The sequence below is a fragment of the Dendropsophus ebraccatus genome, chromosome 3 (genome assembly GCF_027789765.1).
Source record: "Dendropsophus ebraccatus isolate aDenEbr1 chromosome 3, aDenEbr1.pat, whole genome shotgun sequence".
NCBI classification, from domain to species: Eukaryota; Metazoa; Chordata; class Amphibia; order Anura; family Hylidae; genus Dendropsophus; species Dendropsophus ebraccatus.
This window is the reverse complement of record NC_091456.1, coordinates 96,140,415-96,159,318: the sequence shown is the minus strand read 5'-3', so window position 1 is coordinate 96,159,318 and position 18,904 is coordinate 96,140,415. Positions and strand designations below refer to the sequence as shown.

Below are 18,904 nucleotides of genomic sequence, written 5' to 3'. Positions count from 1 at the left end.
TTGCTAGCAGGCCACACCTGACATAACGAAGATTTCAACCACCCATAAATCATCATCTTCGCAGAATCTAATTAACAAATATTTTATGCTTCTTATTATATTACACTTTAAAGGACAAGTGCCATGAAAAACTTTTTCCCAGTAATTGAAGCACATTACAAAGTTATATAACTCTGTAATGTGCTTCAATCACCTATCTGCCTCCCTTCCCTGCCTTTTCCCCCCTCCACCCCCCACCAGGAAGTGTCCTAACTCACACAGACCTAATTACTGCCGTCACCAAGCTCTTCTCTCAGCTCCTTCTCCTGTTACACTAGCCTCCCCCCTCCCCTGCCTTGTCAGGTGACAGGTTTGCTCACCTCCGATTGGCTGAACAACTGCAAGCCATCACTTGTCACATCTCACTTGCTTATCTTCCCTCAGACTGACTCGGGCACATAGGCAGCTCCCCCCTCCCCTCATACCCTCTCTCCTGCTGCCGTGGACTCAGTGAGGGAGTCATGTCACTAGAGAAGATAAGCTGAGCAAGCAGAGTCACCTGACAAGGAGGGGGAGGGGGAGGCTGGTGTAACAGGACCTAGAGCAGCCCTCCTGCTGATGACTCATCCTCACAAGAAGGAGCTGCCTGGTGACGGTGACGACAGTAATCAGGTCTGTGTGAGGTAGGACGCTTCCTGCTGGGGGGTGGAGGGGGGAAAAGACAGGGAGGGGAGGCAGATAGGTGATTGAAGCACATTACAGTTATATAACTTTGTAATGTGCTTCAATTAAAAGTTTTTCATGGCACTTGTCCTTTAAATATGCATCAACCTATACACATATAACAAACATATTCATAGACACCAATTCCCTGACTGAAGGCAAAAAGGTGTCATTTTGCCTTTGATCTGATGGTTTCTGTTTATCTGCTGAATAGAATAGGCTCATGGTATGCTTTTATTTATTTATTTATTTAAAAAATGTATGATGATGTCCCAAACTAGCATCCATCAGAGCTACATGGCTGAGGTGTAAAGCTGCTGCCCTCCAGCTGTTTCAAACTTAAAACTCTTTAAACTACAATTCCCATCATGGCTGGACAGCTAAAGCTTTGGCTTACCAAGCATTATGGAAATTGTAGTTTTGGAACAGCTGGAGGGCTACAAGTTTGAGGGTTCTAATGCTGCGTCTACACAGAACTATTATCGTGCGAATTTGCACGATAACAATCGAATTCGAATGATAATCGTACGTTTAAACGCAGCGAACGATTAAGCGACAAGCGAGAAATCGTTCATTTTGATCTTTGAATATGTTCTTAAATCGTCGTTCGCAAAAAAAAAAAAAATCGCAGATCGTTCCGTGTAAACAGTCGTTCACCAATTTTACTTATGTGCGAGATAGGCTTAAACGATCGCAAAAGATTTTTCCGTACGATATATCGTTCCCTGTAAACAAAATCGTTAATCGTACGATCGGGCAAATTATCGTTCCGTGAAAACGCAGCATAACAGTGTTAGTGTTCCCTAACTTATAACCCTGCTAGTTACCACAAAAATATGGTGTGAAAGAAGCCTAAGTTCAGTCAGTCAGTTATTTACCTACAACACAGACATAACTAGCCTAAACTAAACTATGCAGATAAGCGGTTTACTGCTTCCACAATCCAGCAGAAAGTATTGAATAGAGAAGAAACATTAAATAATTTAACAGCAACTCTAAAAGTATTCACAAAATTAATAAATGTTGTATTATTTTACATAATAGCGCAAAATGTCACCATCAGTATTACAACAATAATAGATCATTTACAAAAGGATGTATATTCTTTGGATTCATACAGGGAAATATTTTAAAAGAGAAAGTTGCAAGGTCATTGGTCCCGGTCTCAATGTGTAGAATGCAATTCACTTAACACCTCTCTCTTGGCCTTTGGTTCCATTTAATAGCCCTCTGCTGCTGAATAAACTGAAAAACAAAACAAAAAATAATCCAAAAGTACTATATTATGTCCAGAATCAGCTGCTAAATGTTCAGAAAAGGACTAGAACTATAGCTAGAAAATTGCCTACACTAGTTGTAGAGATTATCTACAGATTGTAGATTATCCATGATTAGAAAAAAATGTCTGCTTTCTTCCAGAAACAACTTGACTCTTGTCTCTAGTTCAGGGGTGGTATGCAATTAAAGGGGTTATCAAGAGCTACAAAAACATGGCCACTTTTCCCCCTACTGTTGTCTCCAGTTCAGGTGCAGTTTGCAATTAAGCTCCATTTACTTCAATGGAACAGAGTTTCAAAACCCCACCCAATCTGGAGACAACAGTAGGGGGAAAGTGGCCATGTTTTTGTAGCGCTGGATAACCCCTTTAAACTCCATTGACTTCAATGGTACGGAATTGCAAAACCATACCCAAACTGGACATAAGAGTTGTGCTGTCTCTGGAAGTAAGCGGATATGTTTTTCTAAGCCTGAATGACCCATTTAAATTAACTTCTGACGTTGCAGATATATAACAAAAAGTTTTCTAAATACAGGAACCCCTTAATTACTATCTTCACTTTTACAACAATGGGACCCCTTTATGTGGTCTGATGCTGCAGTCATGTGTTACTCCACTCCATCTGCTTCCAGCTGTTAAAGGGGTTTTCCACATTATAACTGCTGTGTATGCTTGAACTCACCATGTCAATCCTGGTTTAGCACTATGGCTTCATTAAAGGGGTATTTCACAAACAGTTCATGCTAGCAGACGCCATTCACCTCACCAAAGTTTGGCAATTGTTTTGCATGTGTTCAGATGCTTCTACAGACGTCGCCCACCAGTGCATATCTGAGTGTGACGTGGGTGGGGGGGGGGGGGTTACAATCTTATTTAAAAACACAGAATAATTACTACCCTATGCAATGCTATACTATATCTCATATACATTTGTACATCATGGAAACATGTTAAGATCTATACGATCATTAAGGCCACTTGGCCCTTGTGCATTTGTTTTCTTGTGCATCTTATTGTCTGCATCATTACAAATTTTTATACGCTCCAATCCTATAAATTTGAAATGTTTGTCATTGTTTTGTATATGCTTAAAGGAGAAGTTCAGTGAAAATTTTTATTAAAGTATTGTATTGCCCCCCAAAGTTATACAAATCACCAATATACACTTATTATGGAAAATGCCTATAAAGAGCTGTGCGGGCTGTGGCTGCTGGAGAGGATGATGGCAGAGGGATGCTCAGTGTCCCTCCAGTGCCCTGTGTCCCTCTCAGTGTCCCCCTGCCATCATCCTCTCCAGCAGCCACAGCCCACACAGCTCTGGAAGTCGGGTCGTGAATCCACGGTGGGGGGAGATGAAATAAGTAAAATCAGACCCTAGATCAGCCCCCCCTAGTGCCCCGATCACTAAGCCCCCCTCCCCGCGGGGGCCATCAGATCCAAGATGGCTGCTGCCATCACTGTGAACAGACTAATGTCTGTTCACAGTGATCTAAAGTAAAAATAAATTAAAGCCCCATGCTCTCCACCACCGGAGGTAGCGGAGAGCATGGGGCAGTGATCGGGGACCCCCCCGTGGGGTCCCGGTACAAGCGATCAGCGGTATATACCATATACCGCTGATCACTTGTGCCATGTGCTCCCCGGCACTTTTTATCCCCTGTCACCATAAATGATTGGTGACAGGGGATAAAAAGTGATATGCCCCCACCCCCCAAGTCGCCCCCCACCCCTACCCCATATACTCACCTGATCCTGGGAGCTCCTTCCTCCTGGCTGGTTATGAAGTTCGCATGCGCTCCACAACCAGCCAACTCTGAAAACTATGATTAACCCCACCAAATTACCCGTAACCACCGCAGGTTGCCTGTAACCACTCCAGGTTGTCCGTAATCACGTCAGATTGCACGTAACCCCCCAGATTACACGTAACCACCGCACGTTGCGAGTGACCCCCTCCAGATTGTCCATAATCACCCCAGATTGCCTGTAACCACCCCAAATTACATGTACCCACCCCAGATTACCTATAAGGACTTCAGTCTATCTGTAACAATTCTAGATTGTCTGTAACCCCTCCAGGTTGCCCGTAACGACCGCAGGTTGCGCATAACCACCCCAGGTTGCCCGTAATCATGCCAGATTACATGTAACCCCCCAGATTGCATGCAACCACCGCACATTGCCTCTGACCACCACAAATTGCCAGTGACCCCCTCCAGATTGCCCGTAACCACGCCAGATTACAGGTACTTACCTCAGATTACCTATTAGCACTTCAGTTTATCCGTAACCACAGCAGGTTGCCTGTAACCACCCCAGATTGTCTGTAACCACAGCAGGTTGCCGTAACCACAGCAGGTTGCCCGTGACCACCCCATGTTGACCGTATCCACCCCAGATTACCTGTAACCACCCCAGATTACCCGTAACCACCCCAGATTACCCGTAACCACCTCCAGATTACCCGTAACCACCCCACATTACCTGTAATCTCATTTTTTTATTTTATTTTAGTAACTGCGCTATTCTAATAACTATTACTAGCTGCGGTTTTGCTCCAGCAAATTGGCGCTCCTTCCCTTCTGAGCCCTGCTGTGTGCCCATACAGTGGTTTATGCCCACATATGGGGTACCGTTGTACTCAGGAGAACCTGCGTTACAGATTTTGGGGTACATTTTTTCTCCTGTTCCTTGTGAAATTTCAAACTAAACCAACATATTATTGGAAAAATTCAAGTTTTTCATTTTTACTGGCCAATTTTGAATACTTTTCTCTAATACCTGTGGGGACAAAATTCTCATCCTACCCCAAGATGAATTCTTTGAAGGGTGTACTTTCCAAAATGGGGTGACTTTTGGGGGGGTCTATTCTGTAGACATTACAGGGGCGCTGCAAACGCACCTGGTGCTCAGAAACTTCTTCAGAAAAATCTGCACGGAAAATGCTAATTGGCGCTCCTTCCCTACTGAGCCCGGCTGTGTGCCCATACAGTGGTTTATGCCCACATATGAGGTACCGTTCTACTCAGGAGAACCTGCGTTACAGATTTTGGGGTGAATTTTCTCTCCTGTTCCTCGTGAAATTGAGAAATTTCAAACATATTTGAAAAATTCGAGTTTCCTCTAATACCTGTGGGGTCAAAATGCTCACCACACCCCAAAATGAATTCTTTGAGGGGTGCACTTTCCAAAATGGGGTGACTTATGGCGAGATTTTACTCCACTGGCACTAAAGGGGCACTGCAAACGCACCTGGCGCTCAGAAACTTCTTCAGTAAAATCTGCATTTAAAAAGCTAATTGGCGCTCCTTTCCTTCTGAGCCCTGCTGTGTGCCCATGCAGTGGTTTATACCGACATTTGAGGTACCTTTTTACTCAGGAGAACCTGCGTTACAAATTTTGGGGTACTTTTTTTCTCTAGTTCCTCGTGAAATTTAAAACTAAACGAACATATTATTGGAAAAATTCGAGTTTTTCATTTTTACTGTCTAATTTTGATTACTTTCCTCTAACACCTGTGGGGTCAAAATGCTCATGCTACCCCAAGATGAATTCTTTGAGGGGTGTACTTTCCAAAATGGGGTGACTTATGGGGTTTTTTCTCTCTGCTGACACTACAGGGGCACTGCAAACGCACCTGGCACTCGGAAACTTCTTCAGCAAAATCTGCAATGGAAAAGCTAATTGGCGCTCCCTTCCTTCTGAGCTCTGCTGTGTGCCCATACAGTGGTTTACGCCCACATATGGAGTACCATAGTACTCAAGAGAACCTGCGTTACAAATTTTGGAGTGCTTTTTCTCTCATGTTCCTTTTGAAAATGAGAAACTTTAATCTAAACGTATATATTATTGGAAAATTTTATTTTTAAAATTTTATTTTATTAAATTTTTCATTTTTTTACGGCCTAATGGTGAATACTTTGCTCCAGCCCCTGTAGGGTTAAAATGCTCATTATACCCCTAGATTAATTCTTTAAAGGTGTGTAGTTTCCAAAATGGGGTCACTTATGGGGGTTTCCAGTATACAAACCTCCTAAATCAACTTAAAAAAAGAACTGGTCCCTAAAAAAAATCAGTTTTGGAAACTTTCATAAAATGTGGTAATTTGCTGATAAATTTCTAAGCCCCATAACACCCTAAAAAAGTAAAATATGTTTATGAAATGAAGCCAGAATAAAGAGGACATATCGGTAATGTGACTTAGTAACTAATTTATGTGATACGACTTTATTTTTTTTGAAGCAGAGAATTTCAAAGTTCATAAAATGCTAATTTTAAAATTTTTTCATATTTTTATGTTTTTTACAAAAAACACACAAAGTAGTGACCAAATTTTGCCACTAATATAAAGTGCCATATGTGACGAAAAAACATTCTCAGAATCGCTAACATACGTTAAAGCATCACTGAGCTATAAGCGCATAAAGTGAGACAGGTCAGATTTTGAAAAATGAGCCTGGTCTTTTAGGTGCAAATAGGCTTGGTCTTGAAGGGGTTAATTAATTTAGGTGTCCCCTTACCTATAACTAGGGACCTAACATGTTCACTAAATCATCTATTTAGGGGTCTGATAGTTTTCCCTATATAGAAACATCCACAGCTGCTAATAAAATAAAAAAAGTAATCAATAAACACTGGTTTCTAATACAAATGTAGAGGAAATAAATCCCGGCACTCTTTTATTTGAAGCAATTAAAGTCTCTGGAGGAGATTTATCAAACATGGTGTAAAGTGAAACTGTCTTAGTTGCCCCTAGCAACCAGATTCCACTTTTCATTCCTCATAGACTCTTTGGAAAATGAACGGTGGAATCTGATTGGTTGCTAGGGGCAACTGAGCCAGTTTCACTTTACACCATGTTTGATAAATCTCCCCCACTGTGTTTATTCACACATGGGACACTGCACGCGTTCCGACCATCAGTTCTTGAGAAAGACCTGGTGGTCGGAACGCTTGCAGCTTCAAATACGAGAGTGCCGTGATTTATTTCCTCTACATTGGTTTGTCCATTCCCTGGGCACCCCGATGAGCTGGAGTGCCGATCGTTGTCTGGAAAATATGGATACAGCCAATGACTATATCCATGTTTTCCACATAGCCTTAGGGCTTTATCCAACTTCAGCAGCCACCGCTAATCACATACCTAAAGATCGGGTACGGATGGACAAGATTGTAACGACAAGATTGTAACGCCCTCCCATTTACCTGGAACATGCACAAGTGGGGTTTGTAGGAGCATGTGAACACATGCCAAACAGCTGTCACACATTGGTGAGGTGAATTGTGTCCACGTGGTCTGCTAGCATGAATGGTTTGTATTATGCCGCAGATCAATAAATGACACATAACGGCGACGGCGAGAGCAGAAACCCTTATGTAAACACTGTCCCAGGTTGGATGTTTCTGCACTCTAAGGCCAGGAGGGTTAATCACGGTAAGGTCACAAGTAACATGACCTTAGATTAACTCTCCTGCATAACACAGTGCAGAGACAGGCGTCAAGGGACACTGTTTACATGTGCCCTCTAGGAAGGGAGAGGGGGAGACAGAGTGAAAAGCTCACAAACATTTTTTTGTGTCTTCAGCAGAAGGCTCAGAACTGGGGGGGAAGGAGAAATAAAAGGTAATGACAAGTCTGGAACAAATTGTTAATCTCTGTGTGGAATACCCTTTTTACAGGTTTATCATGTGATTGGAGCAGTGTTGAACTTCCCAGCAAAGAGCCCTGTTGTTCAATAAAGAAGTCCTCAGGATGTTATATCATATCATTATGACAAATCCTAGCTTATTAACCTACAGACAGTGGACAAGGGGGCCCAAGAGAAGGCAGTGACACATGTCTGCAGAATTAGACTACACACAAAGTTTGTTCCGTCTAACCATGGAGATAAGTTCAGTGCCTTGGAGACGTATTCATACCCCTTGAACTTCTCCACATTTGTTCATGTTACCCTGACAAACGTAAATGTAGTTTTTGTGATCAACACAAAGTAGCAAGTAATTGTGAACTGTATAGAAAATGATACATGATTTTCAAAATATTTTAAAAATAAAAATCTGGTGGGGTGTGATGTGCATTTTTATTCTGTCCCCTGTAGTCTGATCTCCCCAAATAAAATACAGTGCGACCAATCACCTGATTAGTGGATAGAGTCACCTGTTTAACTACAGCTGTTCCAAACCTACCAAGACATGTCCATCCACCTAAATGGACACCCCAGGCAAGGAGAGGACTAACTAGAGAAGCAGCCAAGAGGCCAATGGTCGCCATGAAGAAGCTGCAGAGATCTCAGGTGGGAGAATCTGTCTACAGGACAAATTTTTGTCATCTGCTCCATAAATCTGGAAAACAGCTTTTTGAGTACAGAAGGAAACTCTTTTGCTTAATAAAACCTATTAGAGTTTCTTAAAATTGCTTGTACTATTGATACCTTTCTAAAAAGTGATGTTTAAATTAGGAAATATAGTGGTAAAAATAAAATCAACATTACCTCCGTAGTGTTTTCGAGTGTGGTATAGCAATAGGATTCTTTCTCTAAAGATGTAACAGTGGAAAGATAAAGCTGTTGAGCCATGCTTACAAATGAGCGTGTGAGGAACAGCTGCTGTTTTAGCATGTCATTCAGTGCCAAGGCCATTGGATTGTATGTGGTCAAAGCTGCAAAATTGTAAAGGAAAAAAAAAAGATAAAATATCATCTGTATGTGATTTACATGTAATTTTAATTACATTTAATATTTTCAATAATATTAAGTCAAGCAAAAAGCAATAACCATATTTTATTTTCCAAAAACTCAATGGGAAATGAGATGACAACTGATGGGCTGCTCTTTTCCTTTGCACTTCTCATAAATCTTCCCCACAGTAAGAACTTGTTCATTTGCAGAATTGATCTTTTATGTGGCCATAAAAATGATTGCTCCAGCCTGCACATCTTCCTGTCTGTAATATGTGGCCAACAACAATGCATTTAAATGGCCAAATGAACAATTCAGCTATCATTTATGCGGCCCGCCACTCAATTAAATGGGCCTTGTAAGGGCTTGTACAAATAGGCACTGATCTTGCCAACTGGCTCTCAATAGCTGCCTTCTGTTGGGCTGTGGAAAAGGGCCCCAAGTTCCCATTATTTCCCTTTCTACTATACTTTCATACAGGGACACATGTCTGCTACCACCAACTGGTTGGTGACATTCATAGTAGCATAATTACTTTAAAAATCAGAAAAAAACACTTCATGGGCAAAGAAAGGGGGTCAAGAATAAGCTTTTTCTAAAGAATAACACCTGGAACTTTGTCAATGTATAAGGCAAGACTCTTAACAATAACAGCTGTAGATATACTTAAAACACTGCAATTTTCTGTCACATTCTACATGTATAATAGAATGATAATAAATTACCTTCAATTACATCAGGGCTCACCACATGACTAACCATTGACACTGGATCCAGAAAAGGTACAGCAGTGTGTTCAATGTCAATGTTTGCTATAAAATAGAAAAGCAGGATTAAAAGCTGACTTAAATACACAATTAAGAATAAATTAATAACAATAATAATATACATAATGACTTGACTTCTGGTCTTGCTGAAGGAGCATCCCATACGGATATTCATTTATCATAGATCAGAAGTAGGTAGATTTCATTTTTATTATGTAGTCATGCTGCAAGAGCTTACTGTGGGTGGGATAAGGAATATAAAGACTACTGTTTCCCTGAGTTCTCTTACAGGCATTGCCTCTATTTATTGCTACCTGTAAGTCCCCAAATTACATGATGAAAGGTACAGCAGTAATTACTTGGTGTCTTCCTAGAAGCACATGTCATGTTACTGAGACATTGCACATTCTGCTGTCTTCCACAAAAACCTTCCAGAGACAGTTAACACTGATCATTTAACTCCTCAGATGCTAGAGTGAATGAGGGCAGAGCCTAAGTGATTTTACAGAGGAAGGAGACACCCATTATAAGCCCACTGCACCCCTGCAACATGACTGCAGAACACAGAACATGTGAATGTGGCCTAAGAGAAAAAAAATTAAATGCTCCCAAACCTACCCACCAAGTCCCCCCGGAGTATTTAGAGCTGTCACCTAACTTTGTAGCTGCCGCTGTGCCCAGGTTAAACGTTTTTCTAAAAGCTGATCTATATCAAAGATGGCGCCATCCAAGAAACTAAATTTAACATCAGGCACCTCCCTGATTGAAGAGTTTACGTACTCGCCCCCTTAGCTATCTTTCCTGCCCACTGCTGTCATTGCTATTGCACGGTAAACAAGGGATTTTTTTTAACAATTGCTGTACAAAATTAGTAAATTATAAATTCCCCCACCAAAATTTATGCCAAATCAGGGTATAAAGCCCTATTGCACACTGCCTTTACTTTAGTCAGCAATAAGATGCTGACAGGACAGTTTTAAAGGACAACTCCCATGAAAAACTTTTTCCCAGTAATTGAAGCACATTACAAAGTTATATAACACTGTAATATACTTCAATCACCTGTCTGTCCTCCTTCCCTGTCTTTTCCCCCCTCAACCCCCCACCAGGAAGTGTAAGAAACTCCTTCATACCTAATTACTGTCGTCACCAGGCTGCTCTCTCAGCTCCTTCTAGTGACGATGAGTCATCAGCAGGAGGGCTGCTCTAGCTCCTGTCACACCAGCCTCCCCGTCCCCTGCCTGGTCAGGTGACTAGGCTTGCTCAGCTCCCATTGGCTGAGCAACTGTAAGCCATCTGTCATTCTACAACTCAATAATGACTTGTGACTGACTCCCGGCACATAACCAGCTACAGGACCCCCTCCCCCATACTCCCTCCTGCTGCCGAGTGGACTCAGTGAGTGAGTGATGTCACTTGCTTATCTTTCTCCTCACTCCCAGCATGTCAGCTACACTGACGTCTTATCTCTCCCCTGCTGCCCTGACCTAATTAGGGACGGTCATCCAGCAGAATGTACACTACAGTGAGGTGACAGTATGTGTGTGCAGCTTCAGTGTGTGTATATAGCAGCCTGACTGAAGAGAGCCAGAGAGGGGGTCATGTTTAGTGTATGATGGGAGTTGTAGTGAATGGAGGGGCAGGCACTTGCTGTGTCACAGCAGCCAAAGTGCATCATGGGAAGCTGAAACCAGGAAGCAAGGAAGAAATGAAGAACAAGACTAGAAATCAGAAGGTAAACAGATGGTGGGAAATTCAAACAGTGACAGCTCAGGAGGGATGATAAGTATAAAAGCTAGGTTTCTGATTGGTTTTTGATTTTTTTTCCTTAGCACGGGAGTTGTCCTTTAAGATGTAGACGACTGTAAAATAGTACTTACCATGCGGCCACTGATAAGTGAATCCAGCATCATTGGCCTGCACTGCAATATCCTTTACCGTTATTTTCTGTATGTTCCCAGCCACATTTTCCCACAGTCTCTCTTTGCTGGATGGTTTGTAGGAATGATCTGAGTAAAGGATAGATTTTTTTGCTGAAATGGATTTAGAGTATGAATCAGATTTGGAGCTATGTTCTGTATCCGTCCGTACAGATTCTTCAAAATCCTCAGAATAAACAGAATTAATGGTGGATTCATCAGAGGATTCTGGAACGTTGTGCTTGGAAGAGTCAGAATGTTCTTTGTGTCGATATGTTAAAATTTCTGAATCTTTGTTTGTTTCAGTCTGTGCTTCTAAAACCGATTCCTCTTCTGAAACAGACAGTTCTGATGTCTTAAAAACTCTGCCAGGTGGGGGTCTTTTGTCATGAGCAGAGCGGACATGCTTATCCTTTGGCTTTACACTATTTATCTGTGATAGAAAAAAAGAAAAAAAAAAAAAAAAATATTACATCATTTATTTTTTTCACTTATTAATCCACGGTTAGTGGATTTGTCAAAGATTTTTTTAAAAAAGTAACTCCTAACCTTTACTTTCGGCTCTTCTGAGTCTATAGGCAGTGCCAGATCATCTAAACTTAGAATATTCAGTTTAAAATCTAGAAGAGAAAGTATGCAGAGTAAGATACAACAGCTCTGGTTCCAATAGAGAATAACAGATTCCCTATCGTCCCATTGGCATCACAACATATGGGGTATTATCGCCCCTGCGAGCCCCTGGGATGTAGGAATATTTGATGAAAATAATAAAGTAAATCTTTATTCCCCTCCTCCAGGAAGTATAAATAAGCCCCACCTCCCCATACACCTCTTTTTCTTCTTGTCTGGTGTTATTCTGCTGCCGACCTAACTCCACCAGAATTCACTAGAGCACATTCCACCAGGGCAGTAGCTTCTAGCTGGGCCGATCGTGCCTCTGTGCCACTGGAGGATATATGCCAGGCGGCTACCTGGTCATCTCTTTCAACCTTTGTAAAACATTACAGGTTGGAGTCAATTTGTTCAGCAAGGACAACCTTTGCAAGATCTGTACTGTCTGCAGCTGTACTTAATAACCCACCCAATGAGGAGCATGCTTGCTAATTCCCCATATGTTTTGATGCCAATGGGACAATAGGGAAGCAAAAATTGTTATGTTAATTTGCTTTCCCTGAGACCCATTGGCATCACAAGACACCCTCCCTTGATTGTATTCTTTATAATTTGACTGAGGTGTATGGGGAGGTGGGGCTTATTTATACTTCCTGCAGGAGGGGAATAAAGATTTACTTTAATATTTTCATTAAATATTCCTTTGTCCCAGGGGCGATAATACCCCATATGTTGTGATGCCAATGGGTCTCAGGGAAAACAAATTAACATAATAATTTTTGCTTCTAATTAAAACATGACAAAAATGACAAGCAAATCAATCGTATAAGTAAAGGATGTTTTTTTGGGGACTTGTTACCATTGCCTTTATATTAAAAGATTACAATAATAATAATAATAATGATAATAATAATAATAATAATAATAATAATAATAATAATAATAATCAAGATCTCAATACAGGATAGTTCTCTAATAAAAATACAGATAGCAAAGTGGACACAAATTGAGAAGCTATGGCCAGGGCCGGCTCCAGCTTTTTGTGGGCCCTCGGGCGACAGAGCCTCGGCGGGCCCCTTTGAGGAGCAAATCATGGAGAGACAGGCAAGGAAAGATTTGCAGCAAAAGAAACATGCGGCTGCTGCATATCTTTCTCCTCCTGTATGCAGCTCCTGGTGGGTGTGGGTGTGGGTGTGTGTGTATATATATATATATATATATATACATACATGCACACACACACAGAGCAGGAGCTGTATACAGGAGAACTAGCAGCACCAGCATTTTATTTATATATATATATATATATATATATATATATATATATATATATATATAGTGGTACCTTGGTTTAAGAGTAACTTGGTTTAAGAGCGTTTTGGTTTAAGAGCTCACAGTTTTTCAAAATTATGACTTGGTTTAAGAGCATTGCTTTGGTTTAAGAGCTCCCTGTGCTGGGTGGGAGTGCGAGTGGGGGAGGGGCATGGTCTGCATAACGTGGTCTACAGCACTGTATTTTGACCCAGGAAGTCTCCCCCACCTTCCAAATCATAGCAAATCGACTTCAGGCTTGGGCTTACATCAGGGGACAGGACTGTGGGGGTAATCTCTCCATAGCTGTAACCCTTCTCTCCCCGGACAGAGAGTGCTGCATGTATGTGCCCACATATGTCCTGCTCATTCCTTCATGCTCCCTGCAGTCTCTGTCAGCCCTTGTGTTTCCAATCCTCTCCATTACTGTACAGTAACTTATAATAGCACATATTCTGCTGTTTCTGAATGTTTGTTTCATTAGTTTTACATGTTATTCAGAATAATAAATCATTATTTGGGGGGTTTGGAACCAATTGTCTGCATTTCTATGATTTCTTATGGGAAAATTTGCTTTGGTTTAAGAGTGGATTTGGATTACAAGCGCGGTCCCAGAACGAATTATGCTCCTAATCCAAGGCACCACTGTGTGTGTGTGTATATAAACATGGTGAGACCCCTAGTTCTCCTATATACAGGTCCTGCAGTGATATACAGTGAATATATATATATATATATATATATATATATATATATATATATATATATATATATATATATATACACACACATACATACACATACACACTGAACATCACTGCAGGACCTGTATATAGGAGAACTAGAGGTCTCACCATGTTCATATGATAGAGACAGACAGAGAGACAAAAAGACAGACAGAGAGACAAAAAGACAGACAGAGAGACAAAAAGACAGAGAGACAGACAGAAGACAGGAGATAGATAGATACATAGATATATACAGATATCTAGTTGTTTTGTGTATAGAGGTCCTGCTGTAACATATATATATATCCTGCTGTAATAAATATATATATATATATATATATGCGAAGGGAAAAGTCCAGCACCAGTGCAGCGGGTAAAAAACGTCCTTCTTTATTTATGCAAACTTCACATACAGGAAATAGACATGCGGTAGGTTGACGCGTTTCGGCGTATCTCACGCCTTGTTCACAACACAATATACCATATACTGTTTTCCCACAAGCTTATATGGGCGGTATCAGACATCACATGACACATAATTAAAAATCACAAACACATGAATTTAAAAACAAGCACAAAAAGTTGTACAAAAAATAAACCAAAAGGATTGGGAAACCTAAAGCAAATCCGTTCTTAAACATATCTCAATGGCATAAACAGAAATGAAACATAAACAATTTTAAGTTTTAGTATGTCATAATAAGATCGTGTCTAGCGTTTAGACCACCAGGAAATCTACTCCCCAACCTAAAAATCCAAAAAGATTCCCTGTTAAATAATTTTCTTTTAAGAGAGCCCCCTCTTTTAGATGGGTGAATTTTTTCTATGCCCATAACTCTAAGATATTGTACATTGCCTCCGTGTGCCTCTCTAAAGTGTTTAGTTAGGGATGACACATTTACCACCTCATTCCTACAATCCGAAATATGTTTACGTATTCTAGCCTTGAGGCTGGTAGATGTGCATCCTACGTACTGCAGGTTGCATTGTGTGCACATAGCCACATATACCACATATGTAGTGTTGCAATTAATGTAGCTGTGGATTTTAAAAACCTTTCCATTAGTACATGACTTAATCTCCTTAGAAACCGCAACATGTGAACATGTCACACATCTTTGGTGTCCACATTTGTAGGATCCTTTAATGTCTAACCATGTTTTTTCCTGGTCTTTGCCTCCTGTGTACAAAGATGGAGATAGTATCGATCCCAGAGTCGGAGCTCTTCTGGATACGACCCTAACTCCATTTTTGGTCATGCTGTGTAATACCTCATCTTGCCACAAAAGTGGCAGATGTTTGTTAATGATGTTTCTAATCTGTGAAAACTGTTTACTGTATGATGTTACAAATACTATATCATTAGTGCCCTGTTTATTACGTTTATATTGTCCCCTGTTGCGTGTTTGTTCGGTTAATAATTCTGCTCTATTAACCCTAGAAATCTTGCATGCTGCCTGATCCAGAAGCTCCTGTCTAAATCCTCTTTCTCTAAATCTTAGTTGTAATTTCTCCATTTCTAAAGTGTAGACATCCTCTCTGCTGCAATTACGTTTTAATCTAAGGCATTCACCATAGGGTATGTTGTTAACCACATGTGGTGGATGACAAGATGTGGCCATGAGAATGCTATTTCCTGCACACTCCTTCCTATATGGTAGTGCCTCTATACATCCTTGGTTAGCATTGGCCACTAGTCTGACATCCAGAAAGGTAATTTCATTGTTGCCAAAATGTGCAGTAAACTTGAGCCCAAATTCATTGCCATTAAGGTAGTCCACAAAGTTATGGAAGCAATTCTCACCATCTCTCCATATGACAACCAAATCGTCTATATACCTTCCTATCCATTGTATAGATCCAAAGAAAGGATTGTCCTCAGAAAATATATAATTGAGCTCCAGAACCGACATTACGATATTGGCGAGAGATGGTGAGAATTTAGCTCCCATACTTACTCCCTGTATTTGTAGGAAAAATTCATCATCAAAAACAAAATAATTGTGGTTAAGCAAAAAATCCGTGGCCATAATAAGAAACTCAATTTCTACAGCTGAGTATGAGCTGAATTTGGTCAAATAAAATTCTAATGAAGACATGGCAACTTGTTTGGGGATTGACGGATACAATGCCACAACGTCTAATGTTCCTAATTTCCATTCTTTATTCCATCCCATATTATTAACGATGTTGAGAACATGTTTAGTGTCCCTAATGTGGGAGGGAGTTATGCCCACTAGTGGTTGGAGGAAATGGTCCACCCAAGCCCCCAATCTTTCCCCCATAGATCCTATCCCGGCCACTATAGGTCTTAAAGGGGGAGGAAAGATACCTTTATGAACCTTTGGTAGAGAATGGTATACAGGAGTAACAGGATCCTCAACATAAAGATAGTCAGCTATTTTTTGATCCAAAGCTCCCAAAGCAACACCATCCTCCAACAAACGTTTTAATTTGGAGAGAAACACTTTCTTAGGGTCACACGGCAGCTTACGGTATATATTAGTATCTGATAACATTTCATGATTCATTTTTTCATAAAGACCTGTATCTAACAGAACCACTGCGCCTCCTTTGTCCGCATTGCGGATAACCAGATTTTTATTGTTTTGTAATTCCCGCAAGGCGTTTTTTTCCTGTACGGTTAAATTATCAGAGTCATGGCGCCGGGGTTCTCTTAGTTCAAGAGCAGTGAGGTCTCTTTCCACCAGCTCCTGGAATCTATCGAGAGCCTCGCACCTGGAGGATAATGGATAGAAACCAGGATTGCTGGTCCTGAAAGACGCCCCATGGGAACTATCCCCTACAGCCGATTCAGAGGCAAGATCTTGCAAATAAAGTGCCGACATTTGTTCAGAAAAACTAGTGCACATATGTACAGATTTAACATGACTATCAACCATATCACCTTCTGATTTATGTAAATTAAAAAAATGTTTTTTAACTGTTAGGTTACGTGAAAATTTATTAACATCAAGAATGGTTTTATATAGATCAAAGTCACAAGTGGGAGAAAAATTAAGTCCTTTTTGCAGTACAGATAGTTGACTATCAGAAATAATAAAGCTGGACATGTTAATAACAGAAAGTTCATGTGTTAGTTGCGTTTTGGGTACCTTCTTGCCGCCATGTTTGCGGCCGGCTCGTCTCCTTCGTTTTTTGACGCCTTGGTTTTTTTTCGCAGGAGTCTTCTTGTTTTTATTTGCTATAGATGGTCCCGCAACAGATGAATCCGACTCTGAGGAATGACCACGCTGGTCCTCAGAGTCCGAAAAACTCACATGTGGCTTGTCGCCCGTGTTTTTGTAATGGCGACGTTTTTTGTACACACGTTTTTTCAAGATAGATCGGGGTGTATTTGCACCAAATTCTTGGTCGCCATTTTCCTGGAAGCCTCTCCAATCATATACTTCTTTTCTCTCATAATCGCTGACATCACGTTGGAATTTATTCCGTTTATATGTAATAATTTCTGTTTCCAGTTTCTCCACATTATCTTTAAGAGACTTATTTAGGTCATTGTAGCCTGTTACGTCCTTAAATTTGGCAACCAAAGTCCGAGTCTCTTCTATTTCATTTGCCAGGGATACAAGATATTTCTTCTCTCTGTCTATAATTAGATTCATGATTTTAGTGGAGCATTCTGATAATGCGGTTTCCCAATCATGTTTGAACTCAGAGTCATAGATTCTAGTGGGAAGTTTTTTCAAACGGAGACCTCTTGGAATCATCTCCTGTTCCACATACTGTGATAGAGTCTCTTTATCCCACCATACTTTAAGTTCTTTGGTTGTTAGTTGTTCCAACTTGCGCATGAGTATGTGTAAATCTGAAGGAGCATTTTCACCAATTGGACTAAGGTTAGTCTTAAATACATTTGCAGCTTTGGCTTTGCGACTAGCATTATCCCCCAGTAATATCTGGTGAGTACCTTCTATGTCCGGTGAATGATCTCCTTCATTTTCCATCGGTGAAGTTTGCTGAGACATAATTGTCCAAATAGTAGCTTTAGTGCAGGCGTGCACGACCTCTGGTTCCACAGTGGATAGACAAATGCTGATTTGGGGTCAGCTCACCTGCTACTTCCACTCACGGTGCACGGCAAAGCCCGGAGCCAGGGCAACACATGCGAAGGGAAAAGTCCAGCACCAGTGCAGCGGGTAAAAAACGTCCTTCTTTATTTATGCAAACTTCACATACAGGAAATAGACATGCGGTAGGTTGACGCGTTTCGGCGTATCTCACGCCTTGTTCACAACACAATATACCATATACTGTTTTCCCACAAGCTTATATGGGCGGTATCAGACATCACATGACACATAATTAAAAATCACAAACACATTGTTGAGGATCCTGTTACTCCTGTATACCATTCTCTACCAAAGGTTCATAAAGGTATCTTTCCTCCCCCTTTAAGACCTATAGTGGCCGGGATAGGATCTATGGGGGAAAGATTGGGGGCTTGGGTGGACCATTTCCTCCAACCACTAGTGGGCATAACTCCCTCCCACATTAGGGACACTAAACATGTTCTCAACATCGTTAATAATATGGGATGGAATAAAGAATGGAAATTAGGAACATTAGACGTTGTGGCATTGTATCCGTCAATCCCCAAACAAGTTGCCATGTCTTCATTAGAATTTTATTTGACCAAATTCAGCTCATACTCAGCTGTAGAAATTGAGTTTCTTATTATGGCCACGGATTTTTTGCTTAACCACAATTATTTTGTTTTTGATGATGAATTTTTCCTACAAATACAGGGAGTAAGTATGGGAGCTAAATTCTCACCATCTCTCGCCAATATCGTAATGTCGGTTCTGGAGCTCAATTATATATTTTCTGAGGACAATCCTTTCTTTGGATCTATACAATGGATAGGAAGGTATATAGACGATTTGGT

The 18,904-nt window shown here is 40.8% G+C and overlaps 1 protein-coding gene across 3 annotated transcripts in view; it reads right to left on the bottom strand.

The window, feature by feature from the left end:
- Positions 1 to 1,704: 1,704 nt before the first annotated feature.
- C3H19orf44 (chromosome 3 C19orf44 homolog) overlaps positions 1,705 to 18,904 on the bottom strand; it is a 30,825-nt gene continuing 13,625 nt past the window's right edge. For all 3 annotated transcript variants that reach the window (XM_069962273.1, XM_069962271.1, XM_069962272.1), the window contains exons 6-10: positions 11,894 to 11,964; positions 11,306 to 11,777; positions 9,384 to 9,470; positions 8,473 to 8,639; positions 1,705 to 1,947 (exon numbers count right to left, since the gene is read on the bottom strand). In XM_069962273.1, the coding sequence (XP_069818374.1) occupies positions 1,891 to 1,947; positions 8,473 to 8,639; positions 9,384 to 9,470; positions 11,306 to 11,777; positions 11,894 to 11,964 (854 nt within the window). In that variant the 3' untranslated portion in view covers positions 1,705 to 1,890. The remainder of the gene's footprint in view (positions 1,948 to 8,472; positions 8,640 to 9,383; positions 9,471 to 11,305; positions 11,778 to 11,893; positions 11,965 to 18,904) is intronic.